At 48.1% G+C, this 27,623-nt stretch overlaps 10 protein-coding genes across 10 annotated transcripts in view; 3 read left to right on the top strand and 7 right to left on the bottom strand.

Annotated features, from left to right (window-relative positions):
- The window catches only part of Pmar_PMAR028314 (ribosomal protein, putative), a gene marked incomplete at both ends in the record, with an annotated part of 884 nt that extends 863 nt beyond the window's left edge, over nucleotides 1–21 (top strand). Inside the window, one exon of the mRNA XM_002769098.1 lies at nucleotides 1–21. This exon is cut by the window's left edge and continues 4 nt beyond it. Within this exon, the coding sequence (XP_002769144.1) occupies nucleotides 1–21 (21 nt within the window).
- Nucleotides 22–820: 799 nt separating this feature from the next.
- Nucleotides 821–4,839, bottom strand: Pmar_PMAR028313 (hypothetical protein; the record flags this gene model as incomplete). Its single annotated transcript, XM_002769097.1, has 8 exons — nucleotides 821–869; nucleotides 937–1,683; nucleotides 1,974–2,061; nucleotides 2,231–2,409; nucleotides 2,710–2,871; nucleotides 2,920–2,994; nucleotides 3,342–3,558; nucleotides 4,050–4,839. 8 exons carry the CDS (start codon nucleotides 4,837–4,839, stop codon nucleotides 821–823), a joined length of 2,307 nt encoding a protein of 768 aa, XP_002769143.1.
- A 485-nt stretch (nucleotides 4,840–5,324) lies between these two features.
- Nucleotides 5,325–5,980, bottom strand: Pmar_PMAR028312 (hypothetical protein; the record flags this gene model as incomplete). The annotated part of the gene is made up of 3 exons (XM_002769096.1): nucleotides 5,325–5,339; nucleotides 5,385–5,473; nucleotides 5,899–5,980. 3 exons carry the CDS (start codon nucleotides 5,978–5,980, stop codon nucleotides 5,325–5,327), a joined length of 186 nt encoding a protein of 61 aa, XP_002769142.1.
- A 1,132-nt stretch (nucleotides 5,981–7,112) lies between these two features.
- Nucleotides 7,113–8,618, bottom strand: Pmar_PMAR028311 (hypothetical protein; the record flags this gene model as incomplete). Its single annotated transcript, XM_002769095.1, has 2 exons — nucleotides 7,113–7,151; nucleotides 7,572–8,618. 2 exons carry the CDS (start codon nucleotides 8,616–8,618, stop codon nucleotides 7,113–7,115), a joined length of 1,086 nt encoding a protein of 361 aa, XP_002769141.1.
- Nucleotides 8,619–9,095: 477 nt separating this feature from the next.
- On the bottom strand, nucleotides 9,096–15,322 carry Pmar_PMAR028310 (pap-inositol-1,4-phosphatase, putative; the record flags this gene model as incomplete). Its single annotated transcript, XM_002769094.1, has 11 exons — nucleotides 9,096–9,204; nucleotides 9,252–9,411; nucleotides 9,458–9,504; nucleotides 9,736–9,855; nucleotides 9,899–10,082; nucleotides 11,626–11,680; nucleotides 11,724–11,824; nucleotides 12,347–12,500; nucleotides 13,130–13,189; nucleotides 13,231–13,293; nucleotides 14,072–15,322. The coding sequence occupies 11 exons, from the start codon at nucleotides 15,320–15,322 to the stop codon at nucleotides 9,096–9,098; spliced, it is 2,304 nt and encodes a 767-aa protein (XP_002769140.1).
- Nucleotides 15,323–17,932: 2,610 nt separating this feature from the next.
- Pmar_PMAR028309 (hypothetical protein) lies at nucleotides 17,933–18,535 on the bottom strand (the record flags this gene model as incomplete). Its single annotated transcript, XM_002769093.1, has 1 exon — nucleotides 17,933–18,535. The coding sequence occupies one exon, from the start codon at nucleotides 18,533–18,535 to the stop codon at nucleotides 17,933–17,935; it is 603 nt and encodes a 200-aa protein (XP_002769139.1).
- Nucleotides 18,536–19,403: 868 nt separating this feature from the next.
- Nucleotides 19,404–19,877, bottom strand: Pmar_PMAR028308 (hypothetical protein; the record flags this gene model as incomplete). Its single annotated transcript, XM_002769092.1, has 3 exons — nucleotides 19,404–19,563; nucleotides 19,610–19,713; nucleotides 19,758–19,877. 3 exons carry the CDS (start codon nucleotides 19,875–19,877, stop codon nucleotides 19,404–19,406), a joined length of 384 nt encoding a protein of 127 aa, XP_002769138.1.
- Nucleotides 19,878–20,107: 230 nt separating this feature from the next.
- Pmar_PMAR028307 (ADP ribosylation factor 1, putative) lies at nucleotides 20,108–20,960 on the top strand. Its single transcript, XM_002769091.1, has 5 exons — nucleotides 20,108–20,208; nucleotides 20,255–20,405; nucleotides 20,451–20,509; nucleotides 20,551–20,639; nucleotides 20,694–20,960. Exons 1-5 carry the CDS (start codon nucleotides 20,124–20,126, stop codon nucleotides 20,853–20,855), a joined length of 546 nt encoding a protein of 181 aa, XP_002769137.1. The 5' UTR covers nucleotides 20,108–20,123; the 3' UTR covers nucleotides 20,856–20,960.
- Nucleotides 20,961–21,783: 823 nt separating this feature from the next.
- On the top strand, nucleotides 21,784–24,669 carry Pmar_PMAR028306 (protease m1 zinc metalloprotease, putative). The gene is made up of 6 exons (XM_002769090.1): nucleotides 21,784–23,200; nucleotides 23,248–23,336; nucleotides 23,380–23,529; nucleotides 23,581–24,047; nucleotides 24,092–24,593; nucleotides 24,647–24,669. The coding sequence occupies exons 1-5, from the start codon at nucleotides 21,813–21,815 to the stop codon at nucleotides 24,362–24,364; spliced, it is 2,367 nt and encodes a 788-aa protein (XP_002769136.1). The 5' UTR covers nucleotides 21,784–21,812; the 3' UTR covers nucleotides 24,365–24,593; nucleotides 24,647–24,669.
- A 2,908-nt stretch (nucleotides 24,670–27,577) lies between these two features.
- Nucleotides 27,578–27,623, bottom strand: part of Pmar_PMAR028305 (conserved hypothetical protein) — a gene marked incomplete at both ends in the record, with an annotated part of 1,394 nt that continues 1,348 nt past the window's right edge. Inside the window, one exon of the mRNA XM_002769089.1 lies at nucleotides 27,578–27,623. Coding sequence (XP_002769135.1) covers nucleotides 27,578–27,623 — 46 coding nt within the window.

Raw genomic sequence — 27,623 nt, 5'->3', positions numbered from 1 at the left:
TGGGTTAAAATGATAGTTTAAAAGGAGGTCGACGTGAACCCGACGGGACGTCACCGCAGCAGCAGTCACGGTGGAGGGCGAGCGGGTGATGCGTTTTTAACAGAGAATCTGACATTTAGCACTCGTGGATGCAAACCTATAGATGTTGGTGTTGGGCAGTTGACGGATGAGGATAATAGCTCATCTTCGTTGGTGCCTTTGTATACGGGCATGTAATTCGTAACCCTTGTCAGCCCCGTCCTGACGGCGTATGTTGTTTCACGAAATAGCAAAGACTCATATGGTCTCGACTAGTTTATGAACACGCAAAGTTAACTTGACAAGTTTGCATTGCTTTCATACTTCAGCCTAGAGTTTCCGGGGTTGAATATTTCGAGTAACACCTGCTGGTGGTTTCTCACAATATATGCTATCGCCAAGCAGGACTAATAAGGTCTATGCAGACACTCTAATACGCAACGAAGCTGACTTCGACGAAGTCACTCTGTGCTTGAAGTTAGCACTGCAAACTTTAGTAAACGCGAAATGCGGTTTCCGACGAGTGAAAAATGGGATTGGGTTTTCACTGTGATTTTCATATCCATTGAATGATCCCTTTTGATCGCCGCACTAGAGCACCTCGCATCACGATACAAGGCACAATTCCGATTCGAACACATTAACCCAACTTGTGTAGTTTCAATTCACACAAACACAACATTGAAACAGAAACCAAACTATGGCCTTTTGTAAAATTGTATTCAATCATCGTCAGACGTTTTCATCAGCACCGTCGTATTGTCTTCTCTCGTCAAGAGGAGTTCACCTCTGCTTCTCCAAATCAATCTACACCGACACTCATCCGTGCCTCCCCTCTGGATGTGTTGTAGCTGCCGCGTTAATAACAGCTTTCCAGCGACTCTCAAAATGCCCCCGAAAAATCCCGTGGAACCACACTGGTCAATTCTCAAGGTGGCATCTTGAGCTGAATAAGACGCCAACTGCGCTCCTGTTGGGTCGAAAGCAATCGCCGAGATATCTCCTGAATGCCCCTCGAAAACTCTCCACTTGCTCGCTGTACGCAGATCATAGACAATAATAGCAGCATCTTTAGCGACGGCGAAGCGTTGTGTTGATTGATCAAAAGCAGTGTTCGGAAAGGTCTTCACCATTTCGTGGAGAGCCGACGTTGCCGTTATAAGACAATTGCGTCGTCGAAGCGGAAAGACTGGGTCCAGACACCGCAGCACTGCGGCCTCCGCAAACTCCGGTACAAGCCGTCTTAACCGTCGGGGATATTTATGCAGTAGTGATAGTAATATCAACAACGCGGTTGTACCATCATCCCCCTCAACCGCCAAGTCAGAAAAGGTGCTTATAAATTCAAGCGGATCATGCAAACCAGCTCTGAGTAGTATTTGAAGGCACATGTTGGCTCTACGCGGCTCCGCATTGTAAACACGGTATGTCTCCACCAGCATAGACTTGCGTCTCTCCGGTTTCCAAACTCTCGCCACCAAACGTGTATACCCTCGAATGAGAGTCTCCGCTGCTACGCTGTCGCCATCACTAAGAGCTGCTTGCAGGAGACGATGGCCAACCTCAGCCGCCCTTTGCTGCTGACCGTCGGTGAGCATCATCTCAGTGAAAATAGTCGGTGCAACATCAGCGCAAACGCCGAGGAAATATATACATTTAATTTCACTAAAATCGAGTGAAAGGCTGCGGCATAAGGACAGAACTCTGCCACGACATTCGTTGCAATGATCCATCGTATAATACTCCAAAATCCTCAATAAGCCTCTGAGATCTGCCAGAAGCGCACTAGATGCCCTCTTGCTCGACCCTGCGACCAGGCCTTCTTGACATACCCAAATCGCATCACCGAAATAGGGGCACATATGAGGACCGTTCAAGAGGAAGTCAACAACCGCATTGTAACATGTGTGAAGTTGTGGCTTCAACGCATTGCAATTCGACATACTCTTCATCACCCTTCTCGGGAAACTGCTGCTCTCAGACCTCCGCAGACGCCTATGTCGACTATTCTGCTGTCGCTCTTTCTGAGACCGGTAGTTCGCCCTGAGGTCCAGAGGGGCATTCGGATGCACGGTGCAGCGGCGCGTCAACTCTGAATATTTCCTCCTCCTCCTGCTGGTGCTGGTTTTCTCAACAGTAATCTCCAGCACTTGTTGGTGACCATCGACAGCGCCTCGAGCCTCCCCGTCAACACTCAGCCATCCCTCGTCACTTCGCAGACCAGCATAGCAGTATTTCTCCTTCAGCAGTGTCTTGATAGTGGCCTCCTCAGTGGAGCTCCGCAGTGTCTTCAGCCCAGCACCAGGAACAGCAGCGGTGAGCTCAAACCCGTAGGGCTCTATCTGGGTCAAAGCGAATGCCTCTGTGGTCACAGTAGGAGCGTCAAGATACCTTTATGAAATCATGGGAACTGCCCGAGGTGTACGGGACTAATCTAGAGCAGTGTTACAAGAATATATGTTCGCTGAATTCAGGAGTTTCTAAGAGACGAATTCTGATGCAAAAACCTAGCAGAATTTTCATGTTGACAGCCAACACATGTCGTTCACCATGTTTATACCTACTCTCGAGTTCGGGTAGAAATCTTCGAAAACCAACCAAAATTTTCCAACGCAGTTGAATGCATATTCCACCCCCCCCCGAATTTATAGTTTCAAATTTGACTTCAGAAAAGCCACAAACTCTCCTCACCTGTCCATGCCTCGAGGCCAGCCCTTGTCACTTTCCCATTGCCACTCCTTCTCTCCAGTAGCCACCACCCACACCTCGTTGTGAACAGATTGTTCATGCCTCGACTGAGAACAGCTGAACAACACCGACATGTACTCGTCCGCTGCATCCAGCTCTGATAATCTAAGTTATCAATAATCGCTTTTATCACTAGAGAAAATTAATATTCACTTTGCATCAGACGTAGGCTGGAGCTCCACCACAACGCCATAAACCATGCCAGGCTGGTACGATGGGCTTTGTAATCTGAAAAGAATCACGACAAGTCTTCAGTTGTTCAAATGATTTCACCTATCGCGGCGAATTCAAACTTCCTATTCGAGCTCTCATACTATTAGTGAAATTTCAAAAATGATCGAACTCAGTGATCTGAAAGAAACTTGACGAGCTTGACAAATTTGACTTCTTTCAACACATAGGTACTCCTACTATCATTGGAGTTTCACCACCACCCTAGCGACATGAAAAATATATTTCACGACTACTGCATATCACCGCTAATTTCGCGTTTTTCAGTAAGTTTTACGACGCCACTTCACGTAAAACTCCAGTGTTGTTGTTGTTGAATCATTTCATCCTGTGTAAACCGCGACCTGATGATCTCCCTGAGGCCTTCCACTAGACCATGTTGATCGACATCAGCCTTCACCACTCTGACAGATGTCGTGTTATCCATAGCAGCAAGAACCAGCGGCTCGGCATCGGCCGTGCTGATGTATTCCCTTGAGAAGGCCGACATAACTGCACACCGACGCACATCTATGATCTTTCCGAAGGGGGAAAGGGACGGTATGGATGACACTGGAGCTCCTGAAAAGGCGACTAGAAATGTCACTCGAGTAGTATATAGAACATTTAAGTGAGAATTTGAATATTGCTATTATTATCAATTTCCAATATCGCCTTTATCACATCTCCTCGTGAGCTTTCGCGGTGGTTGTTGGGGGATAACTCCTCAAAAACGGTATCATCGATGAATACTTGCGTTACTCGTAAATGTCCAGGTTCAAGAAGCAATATAGAAGTAGTTCATCACTCAGTCGTAGTTGCTGCTGTGGTGACAGTTTTCTATTAGTAGTGTATATATGAATTTTAATCACTTCGCTGGGAGAAGTTCTGATTTTCGCGTTTTAATGGTCGCGTTGAAATATACGTTTTCATTCCCCTTCTGAGCTCAGCAATTTCTACACCACAGAAATCAACGAATTTTAGTGGTGTAGCTTCAGAAAAAATTCCTCAATTTTTTTTATACAAATTTTTTTGAGATTTTTCCCAATTTCGTTTTACACATTTTTTCTCACCTGTGAAAAAATGTCCTCCAATATTCCACATCAGAAGCGCCCCCTCGTCTGTGCCCCCAACCAGAACGCCAGGCATTCCACTTACCGCACCCATAAATGAAAATCGTTGATGCTGAATACCGTTTAATACAACATCAACGACATCATCAAACTTTTCCATTCGCCTCGCTATTGCTTTCTCTCCCGAAATCGCCACTATTTTCCATACCGTATGTCGTCGGTCCAGAATCCAACACCCTATGAATGCCCCTTTGTACTCATGAGTTTGCATATACAAGTAAGGATGAATACTACACCCTCCTCCTCCTCCTAGGAGATCATAATATAGTAGTTCCTTCGGAGTAGCCGTCACCACATAGCCTCTAGTTCCAACAGGAAGTACCTCCACAGTGCACTCCGGCAAAGTGAGATCGGTCGTTTTACATACTGTTGGTTTCACGAGCATACAACAACCGCTTTTAGTATACGCAAACACAGCATCATTGTCACTCTGCACAAACAGGCCTTCTGGCTGTCCAGTGTTGAGCGCTACAGTAAGCACAGCATCGCCGCTGATTCCCGACCACAGACAGGCCTTGTCGAGTCCAAGTATAGCAGCAACACCAGTTTTATATACAACTAGCTGTTGACATTTCCCGACGAGCTCAGCAGTAGCAGAGTTATCGAGCAATAAAGGGCAACCAACTCGCCAGACGATGAGGTGGCGATCAGTGGCCAGACACAGACCCAATGAGCAGTCCTTAGAGCTTCCAGCAGCAGCATAGAGTATCACCTCGCCGATACAGGGCATTTCGAGGAGGTGTGGTACGGTTGAAAAAACACCATCACCACCAACGTTCCATTCATATACCGCACGCTCGCCACTTTGCCACAATACAACCGTACTGCTGTTAGTGACTCCAGCAACTCGAGGTGACGCCAAAGAGCAACGCCCAGGGGCTTCAAAAAGGAGTATACCAGTTTCAACGTCCCAGACTGAGATAGCCGTTATCGAAGTCGCAACAAGACGAACTCGGGGGAAGGGCGACTGTTCGGAGGAGTGAGCGCGAGTAAAGCAAATGTCAATCACTGGTGAAGCTGGCGGCTTCGCGGACAACCAACGAGTCTGAAATGGCAGGTTACTGATTATCAGTGGAGTGAAAAAAACCAAATTTCAGAATTCACGGGAGACAATTGTGTTATCGGTTTTCGCGGAAAGATATAACGCCACTTCACGTTAAACGTGTCGTGTTGGAATATATGTTCGCTTTCCTCTGCTGAGCTCAGGAGGGTTTCCTAATTTGAGTGAAACTAATACTAAATTCTTCCATATTTTCATATTTTCCCAAATCTCACCGGTTTCCTATTGCCGATTTTCCTGCCCTCGAAAATGGCGATGACATTAGCTTTGCCCACGTACGAGCAAGTTACCGCGAACCAGGCACCTGTTGTCAAATTTCCAACAACGATGAACTTTGGAGTTTCACGTGGTCTAAAACGCGATATTCGCGCTGATATGCAGTAGTCGTGAAATATGTTTTTCATATCACTAGGGTGAGGCTCCATTGATTTATCCGAAAAATCAAGAAATGTCGTATTGTGAAGCGTAGTAGTATATATATCATTTTCGCCAACATCCGAGCAACGGAGTTTCACCACCACCCTAGTGATATGGAAAACATATTTCACGACTACTGCATATCACCGCGAATATCGCGTTTTTCACAGAGTATCACACCACTTCACATCGTAAAACCGGTGGTGAAACTCCGTCGTAAAACATAGTATATATATATATCTATATATCTATATGTTATATTAATTTCACCAACTGCTCGCGCATACCACACAACCACACACGCGCATTTACCGTCTAATGTCGCGGCCATCGGAGCCGCTACGTCGTCCTCTTCCACAACTGGTTTCGTCACGATGCCGACTTTCCGTAGCATCAGCTTTGGAAGTGGCCTCACCTGAGCTCCTATACTCGGATAGTTTTCACGCGCCACAAAATTAGTCATTAAAAAGCGACTACAGGGTGAACCAAACCGTTACGCGAAGTGATATTGACACAGACTTCGAAAGCCAACTTTATTCATAGAACGTTTACTTAATATTATTAATATTGGAGTTTCACCACCCGTTTTACGCGGAGTGGCGTCGTAAAACTCGGGAAAAAGGCGATATTCGCGGTGATATGCAGTAGTCGTGAAATATGTTTTCCATATCACTAGGGTGGGAAGACATACGACAATCTCGTCGCATGCTAGTGGTGGAATACTCCTCCAAACAAACACGAATCGAATCGATATTGTTGTTGTTATTATGCAAATCCTACACTCGAAAGTAATCCTTATGCGCGAGCTTCAACAAGTGGTGGAGTTTCACCCTAGTGATTTGAAAAACACCAGTGAGAAGCACAGTTCACATTTCACTTCGCGAAAAACGCATATAAGCCGCGAATTTCGCGTAAAACGGGTGGTGAAACTCCAAGGTGAGAAGTAAGTAGGCACATATTCCTTTGAGTTTTTCAAGAGGAGGACGATAAAAAGTAAGCTCCAGAGCAGTAGCAGAACCTTATCGTTATCAAAGTGAAATCAGTTGTGATTACAGTGTAGATATTATCAGTGAAAGTGTGAGTAAAGCTGATTGCTTCGACGGTTCAGGTGGCTCGCCTGAGCCTGACACGATGTAAAGTAATTGACATCAGTGTTGCATCATATATAGCTCTCTTCAGCTGAGCTTAAGGGTATCTTTACTAAGCAAATCCGAGTAGAAATATAAATTTCCCAGAATTTCAATATTCTCGCCAACATTGACCATATATGCATATTTTCCCTCTACACGTTCGAATCACTCCTACTTCTACTGTCAACTCTAGTCTAACCTGAACAACACTTTTAACAGTGGAGTTTCACCACCACCCTAGTGATATGAAAAACATATTTCACGACTACTGCATATCACCGCGAATATCGGGGGTTTTCCCCCTCTTTGTATAGTTTATCAAATTCGGTTCTTTCGGACTTCCACATTTTCTGTCCAATCCTACGATCGTTTCAGGAGAGGTGTTCTAAGCACTCACTAATGTACAACTTCTTGTTGCAGTTGAAATTCCCCCAACTGAATAGAACACAACTCCGATGGTCTCAATAAGAAATTTGTTGAAAAAACAATTGCTACGAGTAAAAATGTGATGTCATCTCAAAAGCCCCCGCCACTTAACCGATTTCACGACAAATAAAGAGATGACCATAGACAGCATACAGCGCCGCAAATACAAGTTCACACGACACTGATGCGTTAATCGAGAGCGAACTGTATATAAGTCGTGAAGCCGAACACTGAAAGAATTACGACTGAGTTTAGCTACTCAAGTAAATGTATAACTGCTACACCAAGACCTACGAGCCGAAGACTATACTATTACTACTGACAACAACGGGTGGGTGATAAAGGGTTAACGTCCATTTCCCGAATAATATTCGACAAACTCTCATCGGCGTTGATGTTGCTGTTATCTCCCACCGATGTTGAACGTACTTGATGATGAGGATACACGCGTTCTTTTAGGGTCTTAACAAAAGCCCTCATGCCAGGAGCGTCAACTACAAGACGATACTTCATCATTTCCTCTCTATCACAGGTAGCATCAGCAACATCTTGTCGTAGTGGACCATAGACCTCTTTACCGTTCACCCTAACACTGGCTGCAAAGCCCTTGTGCATACGTCTAACGCCCACTGGAGCATAATAATCATGCTTTTTAGGCTTCTTTCGAGTTGAGGAAACAGGATCAGTGACAACCTTCATCTGCTCAAGAAGTTGCATCACCTCAGAATTTGTCAGACCCCTTTCCAGACGTAGTCGATGGACTTCCTTTTGATCCTCAACACATTGGCGAACTGTTTCACGGTAGGGGCCTGTAGCTTGTCTACCGCCATACCTCAGGACAGTAACCCAACCGCGAGACCGTCGTACGACTCTGATTGGCCCGTTGCCGTCGTCAGTCGATATATCACCCCGAAATGGTACTTCGGAAAATTCAATGGGAAAGCTCGGACGATGATGAGGAGGAGGAGATACAAGTGGAGTGAAGGCGTTGTTCGAAACTGGTGAAGAGTTGCCACCAAAGAGGTTAGTAGTAGCTGCAGACAAAGAATTGCACTCAGAAGGTAAACCAGCAGGGTAGCCTAGTGCTTGTGGTCCATGGACGTTGCCGCCCTGTTTACGAGCATTCAAGCGATCGCCGTACAAGAATAATCGAGATATTAAAGTTAAGTTATCGTCAAACTCCGGTACGTCACATCCGTTACGACTCGATGGTTCACCAGGCGGCATACCAAAGTTATCAAATAACATCATATCCACCGATTGCTGGAGAGGGGAGTCGTTGTTGTTAAGCATAGTAGTCCTCGGAGTAGCTTCATGAGTGGTGTCACCAGTGATAACAGACCCTTGAGGGAAGGCAAAAGGTGATCCCTCGAGAACGGGGATGGCATCACTTAACTGGTATTGGCTAGAATAGCCGCCACCAGTAGTAATATCTCCGCTGCGGTCTTGAAGCAACTCACCGTAGTCGTGATTCATTTATGTACGCCAATACACGTGTAAAGGAGCATGTACGCATACGACGATTGAATCTCTGAGGAGATGCAAGAATGCAAGATATCACTCAGGTACCGAAGGCATGATGTACAGACACCTTCACTAAATTCACATTACTATCACTTTATTCATCCGTCATTTTCCAGACACCTTCACTAAATTCACCTCACTATCACTTTACTTCTCCGGTGGAGAAATTGGTCTATTTGATGCCAACACACGGCCAGTGATACTCTCGTTATCGCTAATGAGCGCTTGAGCACGTCATTGATCCGTGAGGTATCTAATTGTTCGATTCACTATTCGCGTACTGTCTTTCAAGAACGCTCGAATGGTGATTGTTGAACCCTTGAAGGACCCCAGCGAGTTATAAACGTCCATCCCCACGATCACGAACTGAAGACCAACGTAGTGACAGAAGAAACTCCTTTCATATGCGACGGATGCAACTTAATCAACTCAAATAGCCGCCTCGTGTTTTCGTTCACTTGACAACGGGAATGTCGGAGCATGCTCAGCAACAGCTTTGTAGACTGCAGGAAGCAAGACCTTATAATGGAATTCAGGCCTGACAGTACACAGCAAATTACATCATTCCAGAATCACTGAATTTACCCTCTTATGCTAGCCACCAGGCCATAAGCGTTCAAGTACGGATGCTCAGGATCAGCGCCATTAGTGAGAACGTCAGTGGATTCACGAAAAATGTGGTATTCTATTATGTCTCCGATGGCGTCGGTCACATTACCGCCTAGTGCAAGTAAAAGGGCTTCGCCTAAGAAGGAGGAGATATGCAAGGTAATAACAGTATGATACCTCACCTGCACAGCTATCCCATCTTTTTGTGCCCGGTCTCGGATACAGATACCTGACGAATAGAAGAGCTCCTCTCCGCAGATTCTGGAGGGCTCATCGGATTCTAGATTGACACACCAATTTCCTATAGACCAGTACTGAGAGCACTAGAGATAACACACTGCTGTTATCGTTGCCAGTGTCTCTCGACGAAGGATGAAGAATGTCTCTGATTGAATTATTAAGCCACTACGATCACGGTCACTCGTTGCATCACATTACTTAGTGAACAAAACCCACTTACGCGTCAGCAACGCCCGTCACGACGTCGAGGAACTTCCTTCCAGCACCTCCGTGTTTCAGAGTTCGAGTTTTTGGTCCGAGATTTTCGAATGCCGCCACGACAACAGGAGCAGTTTTAGTTCTGAGAATAACCAACGTCAACGTAAGATACAGCAATTTACTACCTTGTTGTGCAAATGTCAAGTCCGTCTGCAATGTCAACATCAACACGCTCAGGTCTGCTCACGGCCTCAATGCTTTCTCCTGGGCGCGTCCGGAAAACACCAACGCCAACTACTCCCACAAAAGTTTCTCGATCGACTAGGCGAACGATGATGCCTGCCGTTGCTCTGTTATTCACGCTGATTCCTGAAATGTATTGTGGAGAGAACCACAGTGGGACAGACGTCACCTATAAGAGTGGTTACGCTTCCTAAATTGCCTCTTGTGAACTCAGAAGTACCATCAAGAGGGTCCACCCAAAGCGCTATTGACGAGGCCGGCACTGATCCTAAAACAGACATGACTCTTATTATTTTGAGTAACTCTCTTTGCTCTCAAGCTGAGAAGCTGATGACGAGGTTAGAGCAGAGTCAAGACTGTCAAGTTATCAATTCGTCAACGAGTTAGTTCGGGTGTGGTATTGGTTACAAGGAAACTGTGGCATATTGGGGCCGATATGCCACAGTCATGCAGTTTAGATGTACGGATATTGGGGCCGATATGCCACGGTCATGCAGTTTGGATGTACGGATATTGGGGTCGATATGCCACAGTCATGCAGTTTAGATGTACGGATATTGGGGCCGATATGCCACGGTCATGCAGTTTGGATGTACGGATATTGGGGTCGATATGCCACAGTCATGCAGTTTGGATGTACGGATATTGGGGTCGATATGCCACAGTCATGCAGTTTAGATCTGCGCATATTGGTCATTACGACACGGTCATGCAGTTGAGACCTGCGCACTTAGGGTCGGTATACCACAGTCACGCAGTTCAGATCTGCGTATATTGGGGTCGATATGCCACAGTCATGCAGCTTGGATATACGGATATTGGGGTCGATATGCCACAGTCATGCAGCTTGGATGTACGGATATTGGGGTCGATATGCCACAGTCATGCAGCTTGGATGTACGGATATTGGGGTCGATATGCCACAGTCATGCAGCTTGGATGTACGGATATTGGGGTCGATATGCCACAGTCATGCAGCTTGGATATACGGATATTGGGGTCGATATGCCACAGTCATGCAGCTTGGATGTACGGATATTGGGGTCGATATGCCACAGTCATGCAGCTTGGATGTACGGATATTGGGGTCGATATGCCACAGTCATGCAGCTTGGATGTACGGATATTGGGGTCGATATGCCACAGTCATGCAGCTTGGATGTACGGATATTGGGGTCGATATGCCACAGTCATGCAGCTTGGATGTACGGATATTGGGGTCGATATGCCACAGTCATGCAGTTTGGATGTACGGATATTGGGGTCGATATGCCACAGTCATGCAGTTTGGATGTACGGATACTGGGGCCGATATGCCCAAGTTACGCAGTTCAGATCTACGGATACCGGGGCCGATATGCCCTAGTCATGCAGCTCAGATCTGCGTACATTGGGGTCGATATGCCACAACCATGCAGTTCAGATCTTATCGCGTTCAGGCGTACACGTTTTCCCCCATCCAGTTTACGACCTCCAAGTCCTTCGACTTATTCACCCTCCATAGTATGGAGGGCGAGTAGGTCGATGGACTATGGAGTCCATACAGTATCCCACCTCCTACTAAGATCTTCTGGCCATGCATTTAATACCGCTTCCGTGAACACAGGCCTTGCTTCAGGAGCTTCACAGCCTTGAACAGCATCCACTGCTTCCGATTCATCCGCCTCACTTTCCCCCTCTTCGCTTTCTTCGCCAACGATGCTCGTCGGATCGAGATTAGGTACCTAGTGGATAACCTTACAGATACTCTTTGCTACCCTTACTAACCTGTGTTTTTAAGATGGACATTATGTAGGCCTCAGCACGGCGATCGGCTTCTGTCTGGGGATCGTCCATCGGTCTTCCGGTGAACGAATCAACACCGCAACCTGATCATTAAGACTCATCGGGATTGAACCGTACGATTTTCAACAGGAATGGCTCATGCCTCTGAACCCATCATGTATCTTCGTTATTCGAACTCAAGAGACCATTCTAAGTCCAAATACCTCCAAACCACCAGGAATGACAAGTGTTATCAGACAATCCTTATGACATCATGATGTAGATGTGCTCGGAATAAGTTAGTGAAGCTTAGAAGACAGGCGCATACCCTGGTCAAATTTCCTTGTTGAATCGACAGCATACAACACGTCAATCATACAGATAGATTACATCTACATCTGTGTGCTGACTTGCTTGATTCTTTACAAAGCTGTTTTAATTTCACTGGTTCGAGAACGGATTTCAGCAAGGGTTCTTGCCGGCTTCCCAGCCGTTCGAAAATGTGTTACCTCGACTTGAAGGGGCGTCAGTAGAGCTCTAATAGTGCTAAGGTCAACCAACGTCCTCAAGTTCACATCAATAAAAAAAACTCACGCTTTTATCAAATCCTGTCGCGCCCTCAGTACCTTTTTCGACCAACCCCAACGAGCCCTTGTCGTGAACATCTTGAATGATGCCCGCTGCTCCCTGTGCAGCGGCGACACAAACCGATATGAGATGACGGAAGTCGACAGCCGGGCTCATTCCCGCTTTAGTTGTTGATGACATTTTCCCAAAATGCTGAGATGTTGATAAGATATAGCAAACTACATAGTCCGTATATAGTGACTCGTTGCGAACTATGGCATACATATGTTGCATCGTATAAGGTTTTCATACAGACAGATACCTGAAGGAAGCCACTGTTGGCATTACTGAGGCCTGTCGTGGTAAGCCCATCGACCCGCTCCCGCAACCCGTGTAACTCTGAGCATAGCGTCATGGAAACTGGGATCGGCTGTTTATTGAGATTGCTTCTTCTCCCACTGGGCTGGTGTGAGCGTCTGAGAAATGTATGGCAATTAACGCCAAAAGGGTAGTCTGGGTTGGATTCCATAGCGAAATTCAATTCGAGCTGGATTACAAAATTGCCGAGCTGAATCCTCGATGATATGCTCATAGAATAGGATATTCTTTTCGAGCACCTATACCACTGAGAAATCTACTGGACGAATGGGGCGGCTATGCCCAAGGTCTTTACCATTGAGAAGTATACTTGGCGAGTGGGGCCGCTATGCCCGAGGTCTTTATCATTGAGAAATCTACTTGACGAATGGGGCGCCTATGCCCGAGGTCTTTACCATTGAGAAGTATGATTGGAGAATGGGGCCGCTATTCCCGAGGTCTATACCATTGAGAATCCTCCTCACCTGGAGACTGATAGCATGCAGCTCACCCGAGTCCAAAAGATCTTTCACAAGTCCTTGCACCTGGATACGAATGAGGTCCGATTCATGACCATTTACCATACCTCACGATGGCGTTTTATCGTCGACACTCCCTCAAAACTCGGGTCGACTACCAGTATGCCCAACTGAAAAAAAAACAACAAGTGCGAGTCACTGCATCAGGACCGCATCGTGGATATACCACACTGAGCAAAGGAGGAATTCGAGTAAGCAGATCAATCATAAAACTGGAGATGATAAACGCGATAAAAATTCTTTCCATTTGAAATATTCCTCCGTAACCAGATTTCATGAATTTTTCACTATAAATCAACTGACCCATAGTGGTTGTGACGAATTTGATGTTGATGCTCAGGATTCAACACAGATGCGCTACGACCGACTTCGATGCTGCTAGTTGGCTCACTTTAGCTCCGGAACACTCTGAACCCATATCCACCACGTCAATGGCTGTGGCCGTTGCGAAGTGGGCTCTAGTCCTTCGTTCAACTTCCTCTTGAACAGACATTTGCAATGACCAAGTTAGTTGTCGACTCACTGAAGTTAACACGATCCGAGTTTTGATATGAAAAGGATCTCCCACAAGATCTGTTATACCTGGTAGTACTTTCTACGGCTAATACTGGTTGTGGCAAATGAGAAATATACACTACCGCTTAGTAGTGAAAATTAGAGTCGAACCACCATACACCCTTGACACCCTTGAACACGGTGCAAAACCCCTCAGAACAAATACTACATATACGAGCGAAATACGAAATTATAAGATGTGACACAACAAAACTAATGGATGGTCAGCCGTAGTTCGGTGCGAACGCGAAGGAAATTAAAGTACGATGACAGCGTTCCTCAGCCAATCGACAAGATTGGGCCCTGAGCTTCGGTCGCAAATGTAGGCATTACACGATGAGTGTTAGAATGAGTGTTAGAGGGCGGTGCCTGCTCGCCATGCAGAGAACGATGGACTTCTTGTTGATGATGAGGATAGACGCGTTCCTTTAGGGTCTTAACAAAAGCCCTCATGCCAGGAGCGTCAACTACATGACGATACTTCATCATTTCCTCTCTATCACAGGTAGCATCAGCAACATCTTGTCGTAGTGGACCATAGACCTCTTTACCCCTCACTCGCACACTCGCTCTGAAACCCTTGTGCATACGTCTAACGCCAATGGGAGCCGTATAGTCCAGCTTCCTGGGTTTCTTGATCAACTGCGTAGACGGGTGTCGATCAGTGACAACCTTCATCTGTTCAAGGAGTTGCATCAACTCAGAATTGGTCAGACCCCTTTCCACACGTAGTCGATGGACTTCCTTTTGATCTTCAACACATTGATAAACAGTTTCACGGTAGGGGCCAGTGGCTTGTCTACCTCCATTTCTCAGAATAGTAACCCAACCGTGAACTCTACGGACCACCCTTACGGGACCATTAACATCATCATTCGGGAAGTTGTGGGCACCAGCGAACTTACCAGTACCATAGCTGCGTTGAACCCTCCTCACTTTGCGGCCAACCGTGGGAGTCGTCACGGCTGCGGCTAAAGTCGTTAGGCCCATGGACTGCGGGAGACCAGCAGAAAACAATTCTGGTCCCAGGATGAGAGCAGGACCCGTGTGGTGACCTTGTGCTGATCGCTCACGATTATTAATATTGGCAGCTGAGCCTTTGGAAGTAGTGGAGGCTCCAGGGGTTGATCGATTGCCTCCACTCGTGGCTAAATTCAACAAAGCCGAGTAAATTGCATGCCTAGGACCGGGTTCCTCAGGCGCATGGTGACCTTCAACATCAGTTGAAGAGAGCAACTTCATAAGGAGGGTCGAATTGTTATTGACTCCAGTCATGGACGTGTCGAAGCCCGCGTCCCTCGGCCCTAGTTGGTCCCCAAGGGTAGGCCCACAAGAGAACGGTCCAGAAGGGTCAATCTTGGGCATCTTGCTAGCCCTCTCGAAACGCATCTCATCATCAAATCCCTCAAGAGTAGAGAAGAAGTTAGAGCCGTTGAGATTGCTGCCGGGGAGGTAGAGCGTCCCGGGTATCCCCGATGTTAGGTCACGGGAATCCTCATCATCACCGACAGCTGAATGCACGAAACTGGACTGGGCCAGGGCACCGCGTTGAACGCCGCGGTTAGAGTCGATGGTTGCGGACATGCGTATGTACATACGTCAGGACACAGAATTTGCACGCAAGCGCTTGACAAGTGCTCTCGTTAAGAGATTGCAAGATTTCAAGTTCTCGAACGTGACGTGTCTCCTCGTTGCCTGAAGTCTCAATATGAGACTTCAGGCAACGAGGCAGAAGATTAGGTATGTCTGGTTGAGGCCATAAGTACCATTGAGAGGGACGGATCGGCAAACGTGAACGGCTTGGGCTTACCAGTGGTAAGCTGGTGCGTCACGTCGGGCAATCCATCTGATGGGCTCCACTGGTTTCATTGGGTTACTGAGTGGAGCCGCTAGGGGTTCTCTAGTGGACTGCACTTCATGTCCTGGTCCTCCACTACACAACGTTCCTCGCCAATGAGGAACTCGGGTTCGATCCCACCTCCCTCCAATTCTCCTTTCGATCGGCAGGAGATCAACGATCCCTTTGGTAACAGCTATACGGAAGGTGAGAGTGTTAATAATCACCAGACGAATGCCCCCCTCCTCAGGAGGCGCGGCTTATACTGTTGACTTAACTCAACCGCCTCAAGCCAGGCTTGGGCGGCTCACACGTCAACCCAACACTAAATTGCAATCTCGTGAAGGGAATGCTCACAGCGAAGAGCTCCAGTTGGTTGCCGACGAGAGTCTGAACAGAGCAATGTAAACGGCAATTTCGAGAACGACATTATTTTTCGACTAGTTATGCAACCTCTGAGGGCGGCAACAGCGAGACTCTGTCGGATTTCCTAAACTCCGACTCGGCTCCATCACAACCGTGAGGCACACCAGAAGCTGGTTTAGTATCTCACCACAGGTCGCAGGAAGAACCTCAGTTGACTCCAGAAAAGCATGGGTTAACTGTCGAGTAGTTTGCTGATGTCAGCTGTGGGATTTGAACCTGCGTCCTCTCAGATCGCCAAGCGGCATCAGAATCATGTCGTTCGAGCAGTTAGAACTGCCCTCCGAGCCCTCATCATCCGAGGTTGCTAGCGACCTAGAGCAACCTCACATCAGTGTGACAGAGGAACCCCCCGTCGAGGAGGAGGAGCTCGCTGGGCCAATTGCTAAAGTCGGCCTTGACCACAGCGAAAATGATACCCAACAGACTGAATCAATCGAACCAGATCGTGACGTAACCACAGACGAAGCAGTCCCAGGGTGAGGCCCCAAGCTGCGCTCGATCAACACTCGAAGTGTTCAGAAGCCACAGTGTTGACATCAGCTATGCAGATGAGGACTTCGAGGAAGAATCGTCAATCTTTGTCGCTGATGATGATAAGCCACGGCCCTCGTCCGGAGGTCCGATGGACACCTCCAATCCTCGTCTCAGTTCGGGTACATCAATTCAAACTGAACAGTACATCGCTGCACCCCAAACACCACGATCCTCCCCGAGACGTCGTCCTTTGGTTCGAACGTGCGTCGAGCAAGGCGTGCAGGTTGGTCGTAATTAACGTGTCGAATCCCCCGATATTCCACCAGGTCGACGGCCTCCCACAGAGCATCGGCACTCAGTGTGAACAACCCTCATCAGAAAAGCATATTGTTTGTCACTGTTATGGTCATCAACCTTTTGCCCTCGGCAGTTGGTCGACCTTCCCCGCGGTTCCCCCGCCGCCTCCCGTCTCGCACACCGCCCCGTTGGAGATGGTGTGGTCTCATCGGCTCTGTCGTTGTCACTAATATGCCAGGTTAATGAGCTCCTGGACGAGGCCTTTAAGGAGCAAGTAGCACTCCTACGTTCGGCTGCCTCACAGCAACGAGAAGCCCTACTGAGACTATCATCGAGGATCTAGTGTACCATGATCACTGCTGTTATACTACGCTGTTCTCTGAGCTTAAGCGTGACTGTTGTTCAGCAGTCTGTGAGTTAGAGCTGATTCCATACCGTAACTTTTCCACATCACGGTGATCAGAGGTGAATCAAGCACCCGATGAAGCGGTGTGAGCTAATCTTTCAACTCAGTACACTGGGACATTCAACCTTCGTGAACACGACGATCGAAACGCTCCTTATTAACGAGCAGTACTTGATTGCCTTCGAGGTATCGACCGGCCTTCGTTCATGTTGAGCAAATGACCTTGCTCGGGAACTATCAGGTTACTGCAGAACTAACGTGTTCTCTCATCAGAAAAGATACTGCGAAATCAGAATCACTGCTGTATTCTGTACAGGCCAGCGTCGTTGTTGTGAATTCGGTTTCGTGCCCTTCGACGGCTCCTTCATTGATATTATTTGTGATTAGTTTTAGACAACTTTCTTCTTCACTTCAGACGTTCCAATATGCGTAAGGAGCGTTTTTTTCTTAGGCAAATATGCGTTTCTCGTTGTGGGATCGCGACAGTCGCACGATTGACTCTCGCCAATTCAATCGCTACGACCGTCACGACGATGTCGAGTTTATCACATCACATTTCCTTGCCCAAAATCCTCCACTGTTGAACACAAAACCTCCCACACTGTCATGATCACAATTCAGTCACGGTGCCTCTGCGAGCACGGTGAGTTCCATAGAAGGCATCTAGATGCTCTAGGGTGATCATCAGGGTGATCGAGTCGAGACGCCACGACCTAAAGGGGAACAGTGATGGTAGATTTTCCTGAAGGGCAGTTCACTTCTCATCGATCGACTCCAGGGCATGTGCCTCAAGGGCCGCCACTTTCTGCTGAGCCAAAGAGACGTAGTGTTGCCTCCAGTCTTCGGTGACGTCAAAATCAATAGTAGCAGAATGATCAACCCGTGAGGACGTCGCTCTGAGTGGAGCCACTTCGCTCACACTCCATAGAACTTCGTGGTCCTCAGTGAATACCACCACGTCAACCGTGACAGCATGCCAGAACCTCTTGAAGGCCCTTGTACGCCAGGCCAGCCTAAGACTACCATCAATCAGGAATTCGAATGCCTGTCCTGATTGATGCGGTTTTAACACATGAAAAACAGCCGAGGGTTCAGGTTGCTGTATGAAAGTGTCTTCAGCGTCCACACGATAGAAAGTATTGCTGAACACAACTGTAGCGCCGTCTCTCAGTGCTACCATCACTGTGAGCCCTCTAAGTCCGACCAGTGGGTCCAGGTCATCGGGGATTCCCCCAGAACGATGACTGGCAAGACCAAAAGCCCTGACTATATCATAGAAGGCAACATTGAGGTAGATCACCGCAACCTCACTTTCGGGGCCCGACCACAGGCCGATTGCAATGCGGCCAGTAGACATTAACACAACCTCATCACAGCCACCAACAGGCTCTCCCAAAACGTTCACTTTCCCCGAGAATATATCAGCTTCAACACCTAGTAATGCCGCTGACCGTGCGCTCAGTCGAAAGGTAGCGTTCCGCAGTAGTGGCCAACTGATGAGCTTTCGATGAGCCGAGAAGGTGAGCCGAAATACAGTGCCAGATGCCGACACCACAAACGGGCCGGGGTCGGACAGCTCAAACGTCCACTCTGTCGGTGTGTGTTTGAAAGGCCCCGAGTCGACTGACGATGCCTCTTCTCGCACATACAACGTCCACTTGAAAAGATGCAGGTATTCACATTGGCGTGGTAAGTTAGGCAGAAGGTCTTTCCGAGTCATTTTACGAAGCTTTGTTACGACACTTGAACGTTTGTCTCTGAGTCGTCGAGCATACCCCAATCGACCGCCAGGGCACCCTCGCCACAGCGAGTTATTAGAGGAGGAATCACATACTTGTAGAGCTCGTTTGGAGATGAGTGAGCAAACCAGAGGCTGACCACTCAACGCGAATATCGTCAGTAGTGCCAGGTCGGGGAGGTCTATGAAGGTAACTGGCTTCTCATGACAGGCTCGGCGGTTTAAAAGACGCTTATGAGCGGTTGTCATCACTCAGCAATCCCCTGAGACATCACAATATAATACAGCGTGGTTCATCTCGTTTGACAGTGAGTGATGATAACAATTGTCGCAACATAGTCGATTTTGATATACACTTTGAATTTCACAGTAGACCATCAATATTGACGGACGGTTGACACAACGCTAGCTCTTGAGCATGACAGGAGGCACAATTGACACAGCCCCAGTGGAGGCCCCAAACAATAGCAAACATGACATGGTAAATCTATTGGAGGTCTGTGGTGGTCAGACCAGCATAAGTAGTCTGAACGACCGTTTGAATGGTGTCTGAGTCTTCAATGTCGCCCTCGAGGTTATTAATCGCGTCAATGCAGCGTTCTTCATCACCATCAGTTGGAGAGTCGTCAGGAAAGGCGATCTCAGTCCTGAGGAGGAAAACACTGCACCTTCAACCGTTGCAAGGGAGTCCACTTTATAGGGCGTTCGTCTGGGATTTCAACGAGAATCTCAGCCGTATTAAGGTTGACCGCAAGTACGTAATCAGTGGATTCGAGCTGGCAGATTAAACCGTCGACCTGAGAAGGGCAAGTGCCAATAGGGGGGTGTTGGGCCGTTGTACTTGGTGGGAAACTTTGAGGCCGTCTCTCCAAGGAGCATCATCGCTTAGGGTGGACCCGAGACGTTGTAGAGTGAAAAGCTCTACTATGAGGGTAGCGAAAACGCTTTTGAACAAGTGCATGATGGAACTGGGAAAGATCTGAGTCTATGCGATAAGATCGTGGAGATGCCAATCTGAGCAAATAGATTCTCGCATGATATACACCACGATCAGATTTCATGAGGAGTTGAGCGGGAACTTCTACAACCATTAAGATACGATCAGTGTCCAAGTGATTTGCGCTGGGCGAGCGCGGTGGATTTCGCATCGCCACGATTCGACGCATTTCGGTAAGTCACCTTAAAGTTGTGATATCGTTAGGCGGCAATGGGTCTCAAAATCTCCTCGCTTTGGGATCGTCTTTTCGGCAAGAAGGAATTGCGAATTTTGATGGTGGGCCTGGACGCAGCAGGTGACCGGTGAAAGGCTCTCGTGGTGACCATTGTTGAGGCTTTTAGGCAAAACTACAATCCTGTATAAATTGAAGTTGGGTGAAGTGGTGACTACCATACCAACCATTGGCTTCAACGTCGAAACTGTTGAATACAAAAATATCAGTTTCACTGTGTGGGATGTTGGTGGACAGGATAAGATCAGGCCGCTGTGGAGGTGTGTTGCATTGTCTTGATACTCGTTGACAGTTTCAGTGAACAGGCACTATTATCAGAACACCCATGGTTTAATCTTTGTGGTGGACTCCAATGACCGTGACCGTAGGATGAATGATTTACTGTTAAACTCTAGCCGGTTTCAGGCATTGGCGATGCTAAGGACGAGTTGCAGAGAATGATGAACGAAGAGGAACTACGAGATGCTGTCCTCTTGGTATTCGCTAATAAACAAGTATTACGGAATTATTTTGCAGTCTATCGTTGAGAGGATCAACCGTGTGTTCAGGATCTGCCAAATGCTATGAAAGCCAGTGAAGTGACAGATCAGTTGGGCTTACAATCGATGCGACATCGACAATGGTTCATCCAGTCCTGCTGTGCCACGACTGGTGATGGTCTCTATGAGGGCCTCGATTGGCTCAGCCGCGTCTTATGCGCCAAGAAGTGAGGAACTGTTAGTAAGCATGGTCAGAAAAGATGTGCGTTGATTATCACTGCCCATTACCATGCACTGCATCAATTTCCTAATCATCTCATATACAGTAATATACTTTTTTCATCATATACATTGCTCTGCCTTGTGTTTCGTAGTTGGTAATTCCCAGAACGCCCCATCACCTTAGCTCATCCCGTTTACCATAATGGAGAACTCGGGTTGTCTGTGGTACGCCTAAGGTCAGTGTGAGGTAAAAAAGCGGTAGTAGAAGGGGAGATCTCTATCATGTGCGGGTAATGTTTAGGGAGGGTTAAGGTCACAATTTAGAGAATTTTGGAGACCAAAAGGGTGGGGTCGGTATGCCACCCCAAGATGTGGCATAGCCGCCCCAGTTGAGGAATTGTTCTTTCCATCCCGTCCACCGCCGAAGGGGAATTGAGGGAGGGTTGGGGTCACATTTTAGAGGTTCTTGGAGAACAGTAGGGTCAAGTTGTCTGGGTGGGGTCGGTATGCCACCCCAAGATATTGCCTAGTAAAATTAATTACGCAGTTGCCCGCGGAAAGGCGATTAACTCCCCCGGTATAATCGGATTAATGGGCATAGCCGCCCCATCCCACGCACCGCCGGAAGGGTGATTTTTATCATGTCCGGGTTATGCGGAGGGAGGGTAAGGGTCACATTTTAGAGGCTTATGATAGGCCGGTAGGGTCAAGAAATCTGGGTGGGGCCGATATGCCACACCTAGTATGGTCAATGTCGCAGTCAATAAGTATCTTACTAGTGGGAGAGTCAATAGATATTAAATACGAGCTCTGTAGCGATGATTCTTAGGGAGCGCGGCGGGTCACGTCCTAGGGAGCTTTGCTCGTGATATTTGGCTAGACAATGAGTTGTCTCTATAAACGTCCCTTTTATCACATGTTATCAGTTTAAATTTGACTGTCGAGTATCTTATGTCATAGAGGCTCATGGCGCGCAAGTTACCGTCAATCGCATCCCCCGCTGCACCAACTTGCTCTTCGCTGTGTACTGACCGGATGCCAAGCGGCACTCTTCTTGCTCGGGCTGAGAAGCCTGGTGAGGGGTTCGCACCCATATCGTACGATATATCGCTCAGCAATTTTGACCGGGACAGAGGGGTGTTCTCCGGCGAAGTCCGCATCCACTTGCACACAGTAGATGCCCAGTGTGATATTATCTCCCTGCATGCTGTTGGAATGACAATCTCGGCCTTGAAAGTTGACGATCTTGCAGCTCAGTATGAGCTTTCTGAGGGAGTCCTCGCTATTGAAGTTCCTGTAAAACGCCAAGCCCACGAGGTGTTCGTCGAATACACGGGGAAACTGGCAAGGTGTGGTCCTCTGAAAAGCCGCCTCGATGGCAGTACCATAACTGTCGCCCCCCGAGGATTATTCACGGCTGACTCTCATGCTAAAGGTCACGTCAGCAGCCTCGACGTGAGTGACTTGGAAGCACTCGCAGACGACAGTGACTTTCCAAACTCCGCGAAGGAGTTTTATATTGGTACGAGTTTGGAACCCCGACATGCACGTCGGGTTTATCCCTGCGTCGACGACCCACGCTTCAAGGCTTCCTTCACACTGAGGGTAGCTGAGAGGGACGTTGGTGATAATTCGATCACTTCTATAAGTGCGGCCCGACGACTCGAAGGTTCGGTCGAGTTTAACACCCCGGGAGACATCCGACTGCCAACCTACTCTGTAGGGCTCTTTATTGGCCCTTTCTCTGAGTATGTGGCGAGTGATCGAGTGCGAATAGCATATTTTTGTGAAGAAGACGGTTTCTCTGACACCTCGAACCACACACTTCTCGACAAACGACAGCGTCACAGTCGAGATCGCCTGGAGCTCACGCCAGTTGTGAGTGGACATGCGGCTGCGTTTGCCTTAGAGAAGATGATGCTCTGGTTTGGTGAAGTAACGCCTTATCCTTCGCCACCTAACCTGTTGCGTATCGTGGCTCTACCTCATCATCGTGGTCTCGGCCTTGAAACTTTCGGTAGCATCTCGGTGAAGGATACCTATTGCTTGTTGCCGAAGATTGCCAATGAGATTCGTACTATGGAAAAAGAGAAGAAGCTGTACCCGGATGGTCAGGGGACACTTATTGCTCCGAAATTGAAGCATCTGTCGGAGTTGCTTAGTCGTAGACGGCGCACCGCCCGACTGATGTGCCACGAGGTTTCCCATATGTGGTTTGGTGACATGCTCACCCCGAGGAGTTTTCAACAACTCTGGCTCAAGGAGGGTATGGCCAGACTGCTCGAATTCATCATGTGCGAGTTGTTACCGACCTGGACGGAAGACGCTCGGATCTCCACGAAGGAACTGCATGTGTAAGAAAGCATTGCTCAGGAGGCATAGATAGCAGTTGAAAAATCAGGCTCAATTCGTGTCTCGGGAAAGGGATTTGGGAGCATTTCATCACCGATGTCCAACTTGATGCGATGTTGGCTGACGCTTCACCGGCAAGTACGTAAGCATCAACTGGTGACCCTAGTAGGCGTCTTGTCAGGATCTCATCCAATCGAGTGTCCAAAGGCGAGCACTAGTGGGACTGATGACACCGAAGTGGTCTTTGATACCATCGCCTATGGTAAGGGGGCATGCGTGCTTCGGATGCTCCGAAGCGCCGTTGGAGAAGAGGCCTTCATCAAAGGTTTGCGTAAGTGTCGACTCAAGACGCGTGTAAGGTGGCCGACACTTCTGTCTTCAGGATCACTCTTGAAGAGCCATGGGCAGTCCACCTACACTGAAGAGGATCTGTGGCGTGCCATGGGAGATGCTTCCGGATGGCCAGCTAGGGAGATTGCTGATTGGATGAACACGTGGCTGCGAGAGCCGGGCTTGCCTGTGGTACACTCAGCGGTAGAAGAACTGAGAAACGGCTACGCTTTGAAGCTGTGGCAGCTAGAGGAGCCCTGTGTGATTTCCAAGCGACCGCCGTGGATTACAGGGATGGAAAGAGGAAGCGAGACTGAGTTCGATGGTCGATTCAGCCCAAGGCGGATACCCCTGAAATTGAAGGTATGGTGGCTGAAACATAAATCCGTGGTCCATGAAGACAACCTTCACTGTTGGCTGGATTCGAAGCATGTGCCTGGTAACCCGCTGGAGATCATCATAGACCGCCCAGATGCTTCTGACTGCGAGTTGGCATTGCTCATAAACCCCGAACTTGAGGTACTGGAGTCAGTGAGCTGACTTGTTCCAAGGTTATTTCTCAGAGTTTTGTGCTTTGTCCGCCGCCATCATTCGAGACGCTACCACCAGTGGGTTGTCTCAGCCGAGTCCAACAGTGTGCTTTGCTGGCCTCCTTGGCGCTCGATATCAAGCGGCGTCGAGAGGCCTGTGTTGCAGGCGCCGCGCATGATGTGGAAAAGGAGTGGTATTGGAAGGCTCTATGGGCACTAGCCGGCGCTTCTGATAGTGGTAAACTCTCAGCAGCTGGTGCGTTCTATACAGCTGTTGAAACTGAGTGCGAGGTGAGCCTCACGTAATTGATTGTTCACCGGGGACGACGTTACTCAGGAAATTGCCTTGGAGGTATTCCGGCTGCGGAATGCTAAACTTGGAGTAGATGCTGGACCGGCCCTTCCCAGTTCGTATGATGCTGCAATCGAGACAGGTCGTCTGAAGATAGAGAGATTACAAAGGCGTGTTGACAATCGGCGGAGCGAAGTTTATCATCAAGTTTTTCACACTAGTGGCGCCGATGGGATAGTCGCTGTAAGTTCCTCAAGCGAGTCCCTTTGACCACATATTATGCTGAGTGTGCTCAGGCCTTGGACGAAGAGCTGGGGTATGCCTATGCTTTGCTGGAATACGTCCGAAGCGGCATCCTGTAGTACATCGAGGCTGTCTCGGCTGATCTATTTCGTATTCTAATAGAAGTCTATTGAATGATTGTTGGCGTGTCATCGTCACAGTGCCTTGATTCAACTGGGGGGGGCATCTTTGTGGGGTCGAAGATTCATTTGAAGATGTCATCAGCAAACGTGACTGCAGCGGCAGCAGCGGCGGCAGCGGCTGCAAGTACCGGCCATCACTATCACGGGTATCACGGTGGGGCGGGCAACCTGTTGGTCTCTGTGCCGGGCTCATTGAAGACTATCATCAACAACGCTAAGGTGTGTGCATGAATATTCTCGACGGAAGGGTTACTTGTTCACAGACTTTGAAGACGGCGGAATCGAAGCGACGAGAACTTGTGATGCGCGCTTTGAAGAGTCACGGGGTAGCGGATTACACAGAAGAGGTAAGGCATTGCCATAATAGGGGAAAATGAGGTTTTTAGGCTCTGGATTTGCTCTGTGTGTTGTTGTCTCATGAAGTGCAAGAGCATATGAAGACGAGGAGAACTCTACCCACGGACGCATTGACGGTCCCATCTGGTGGAGTAGGTGGACATAGTGCTAGTGATAGTGGGGATAGTGTCTTGTTAGATAGTTGATACGATGACGGCCAGTACGTTGGCGTTGGATATGAGTCTGCCTCGGAGTGATAACAGGTTTGATGATGCGTTTTTACCCACGAAGAGGCGACGAGGCTCCTCCTGTGGAGATGTCCTCGAGGCCATCACACGCTCTGATGGTATGTCAAGTTACGATGAGATAGTGAGCGACGTGAATTCTGAAGATGTTTGGGAGACTTGTTCATCATGGCGGCCGACCCTTTCAGGTGACGAACATGTCACAGCAGGTGCTCCAGTGGAAGATGGATGTATCGATAACACCAATGATTATGCCGCATTTCCTTGAGCGGAGGGTGGTCATGTTGCGTTGTTAAGTGCTGTGAGAGACTACCGCCACTATCAATGGGCAGAGTATGATACGATTGGACAGATCGCACCTTGATGTTACTACAGCGCGGCGCCACCCGTGAAGCGAAAATCCCTCGTGTATCCTCGATAGTTATCTGTGGGAGGGATGCGTAAGTGTCTTGTCTCAAGACCTGTCTATGCAAGTGGAGTGTAGCTCGAACGACACCTCCGCTATGCCTGCGGACCATACCATTGATCTCATTAATCTTGATATTCACAACAGGCCCGGGTGACTTGACTGATATGAGTGCACTAATGTGATCCAAAATCGTGTGGTACCGTAAACTGTGGAACCTTATAACATTGTGATCCAAGAGTGTCAGACAATCATGATTGTCTCGGGCACATATAGCTGTAAGTCCCAACTAGGGTGAGATCCGAGGGATGTTACGTGGACAAGACTACAAGTGGAATAGTTTACACTCAAGGTTGTAATGGATTCCATCGAGTTTCAAGGGATCAGGTCTGAGCCATCATACTTTGGGACTTATTCGATAAAGAATAAGGGTGACAATCCGGGATGTGTGAAGAAGACGGTGAAGCAACAGGAAGATAAGGACTTAGCGGATGATACCAAGTCTTCTCACTAGGCGTACACAACTTGGGCCAGAATTCTTCCAACCTAGACGCGACTACACTGAAAGCATTGACGCTTCCTTGGCTGACATGACGTCACAGGAGGCGTATGTTCAACTGTATGCGAGCCCAAACGCCACGCACTATCCTGACAGCGTTCCGTGGTCGATCACACCTTCCTAGGCGAGCAAGAATTGACCATCAAACAGTTTGTTTCAGACCAAATTGGACACTGGTGGTTTTGGATGTGCATTATTATGTTCGGCGCTTGTTGTTTGAATATTAGTCTGCGGAGGCTCGTGGAGAGCAGGGGGAGTCGCTCTACGATAAAATTCCTCCATCAACAATTGACCCTATCTTAATCGGCCGAAGGATCAACTTTGAGGTTCTGATTGTCCCTCGTTTTTATCGCCCCTTGATGCTTTGAATTCATCACCACGTCCCTACCACGAGAGCTCAATCTTCGTGATAAGCGGATTTGATGACACCATGGAGCAGGAAGATATGGGCGGCCTCTCCCATAGACTCGTTCCCCTCTTTGGTTGCTCAAAGTCTTTATGTTTAGGATCATTTCGAGGAAGAACGCTTCAGAGGTGATTGACTAGTCCAGCCCGATCTCCCCTCAATGAAGACGGAGACCATACCAGCCGTCATGCAGAACATCGTTAGTGAGATCACCGCATCCAGTGTTAATATACGAATTGAGTTGAATATTGAGTGGCTGAAGATCTAGCCTCTGGATATGCTTTTAATGTTATTGTCGTTATACTTCGCGAAGTATGAACTTCCTCCCTCACATCCCTTAACGCAAGTTCCCATCGATTTTCACTCCAACATTCTCGTGGGCGCTACATGGGTCGTTACAGAGTGTGAAAAAGTGTCCAGCTTAGACCGATTCTGTCGGCAGAGGATTGACAGAATTATCTGCTACTTAGGAAGTCCACACACGAGTCTGTACAACTAGGATATAAATGATGCCCTCAGCTCACCAGTGTCAACGACTCCTTCCTCTTCCCCTTCTTCCTCCTCTTCTTCTTGAGACTTGTCGGATCTACCATGAGCAGTGACAGATCTTCATTTGTCCTCACGCGAGGTACTTCACAATTTCCGCTGATTCATACGCGTCCACGTTCAAGCCACGTGTGATCAGATCTCGTCTCCTAACAAATCTCGTAATTCGCTCTTCCAATACAACCGGAAACCTGTGAATGACCAGAGCAAGTGAAACGATCTGGCATAACTCACTTGCAGGAACGGAGGCGTAAACATTTAAGGCCGGAGTTTCTCTCCACGAGGCATTTGAGGAAGACTCCTATCAAACTCTGGTCCTCAATTTGGAGGTCCTCGAATCCCTAGCAGAC

This window comes from Perkinsus marinus (genome assembly GCF_000006405.1).
Source record: "Perkinsus marinus ATCC 50983 genomic scaffold scf_1104296966482, whole genome shotgun sequence".
Taxonomy (NCBI): Eukaryota; Perkinsozoa; order Perkinsida; family Perkinsidae; genus Perkinsus; species Perkinsus marinus.
Note: the sequence above shows the minus strand (reverse complement) of the source record. Positions and strands in the feature narration are given on the sequence as shown.

Coding starts and splice junctions, on each gene's coding strand:
- Pmar_PMAR028307 (XM_002769091.1), top strand. CDS start 20,124: ATGGGTCTCAAAATCTCCTCGCTTTGGGATCGTCTTTTCGGCAAGAAG. Junction 20,209..20,254: donor GGTGGGCCTGGACGCAGCAG/GTGACCGGTGAA, acceptor TGAGGCTTTTAG/GCAAAACTACAATCCTGTAT. Junction 20,510..20,550: donor GGACTCCAATGACCGTGACC/GTAGGATGAATG, acceptor AGCCGGTTTCAG/GCATTGGCGATGCTAAGGAC.
- Pmar_PMAR028306 (XM_002769090.1), top strand. CDS start 21,813: ATGGCGCGCAAGTTACCGTCAATCGCATCCCCCGCTGCACCAACTTGC. Junction 23,201..23,247: donor TCCACGAAGGAACTGCATGT/GTAAGAAAGCAT, acceptor TTGAAAAATCAG/GCTCAATTCGTGTCTCGGGA. Junction 24,048..24,091: donor TCATAAACCCCGAACTTGAG/GTACTGGAGTCA, acceptor GTTATTTCTCAG/AGTTTTGTGCTTTGTCCGCC.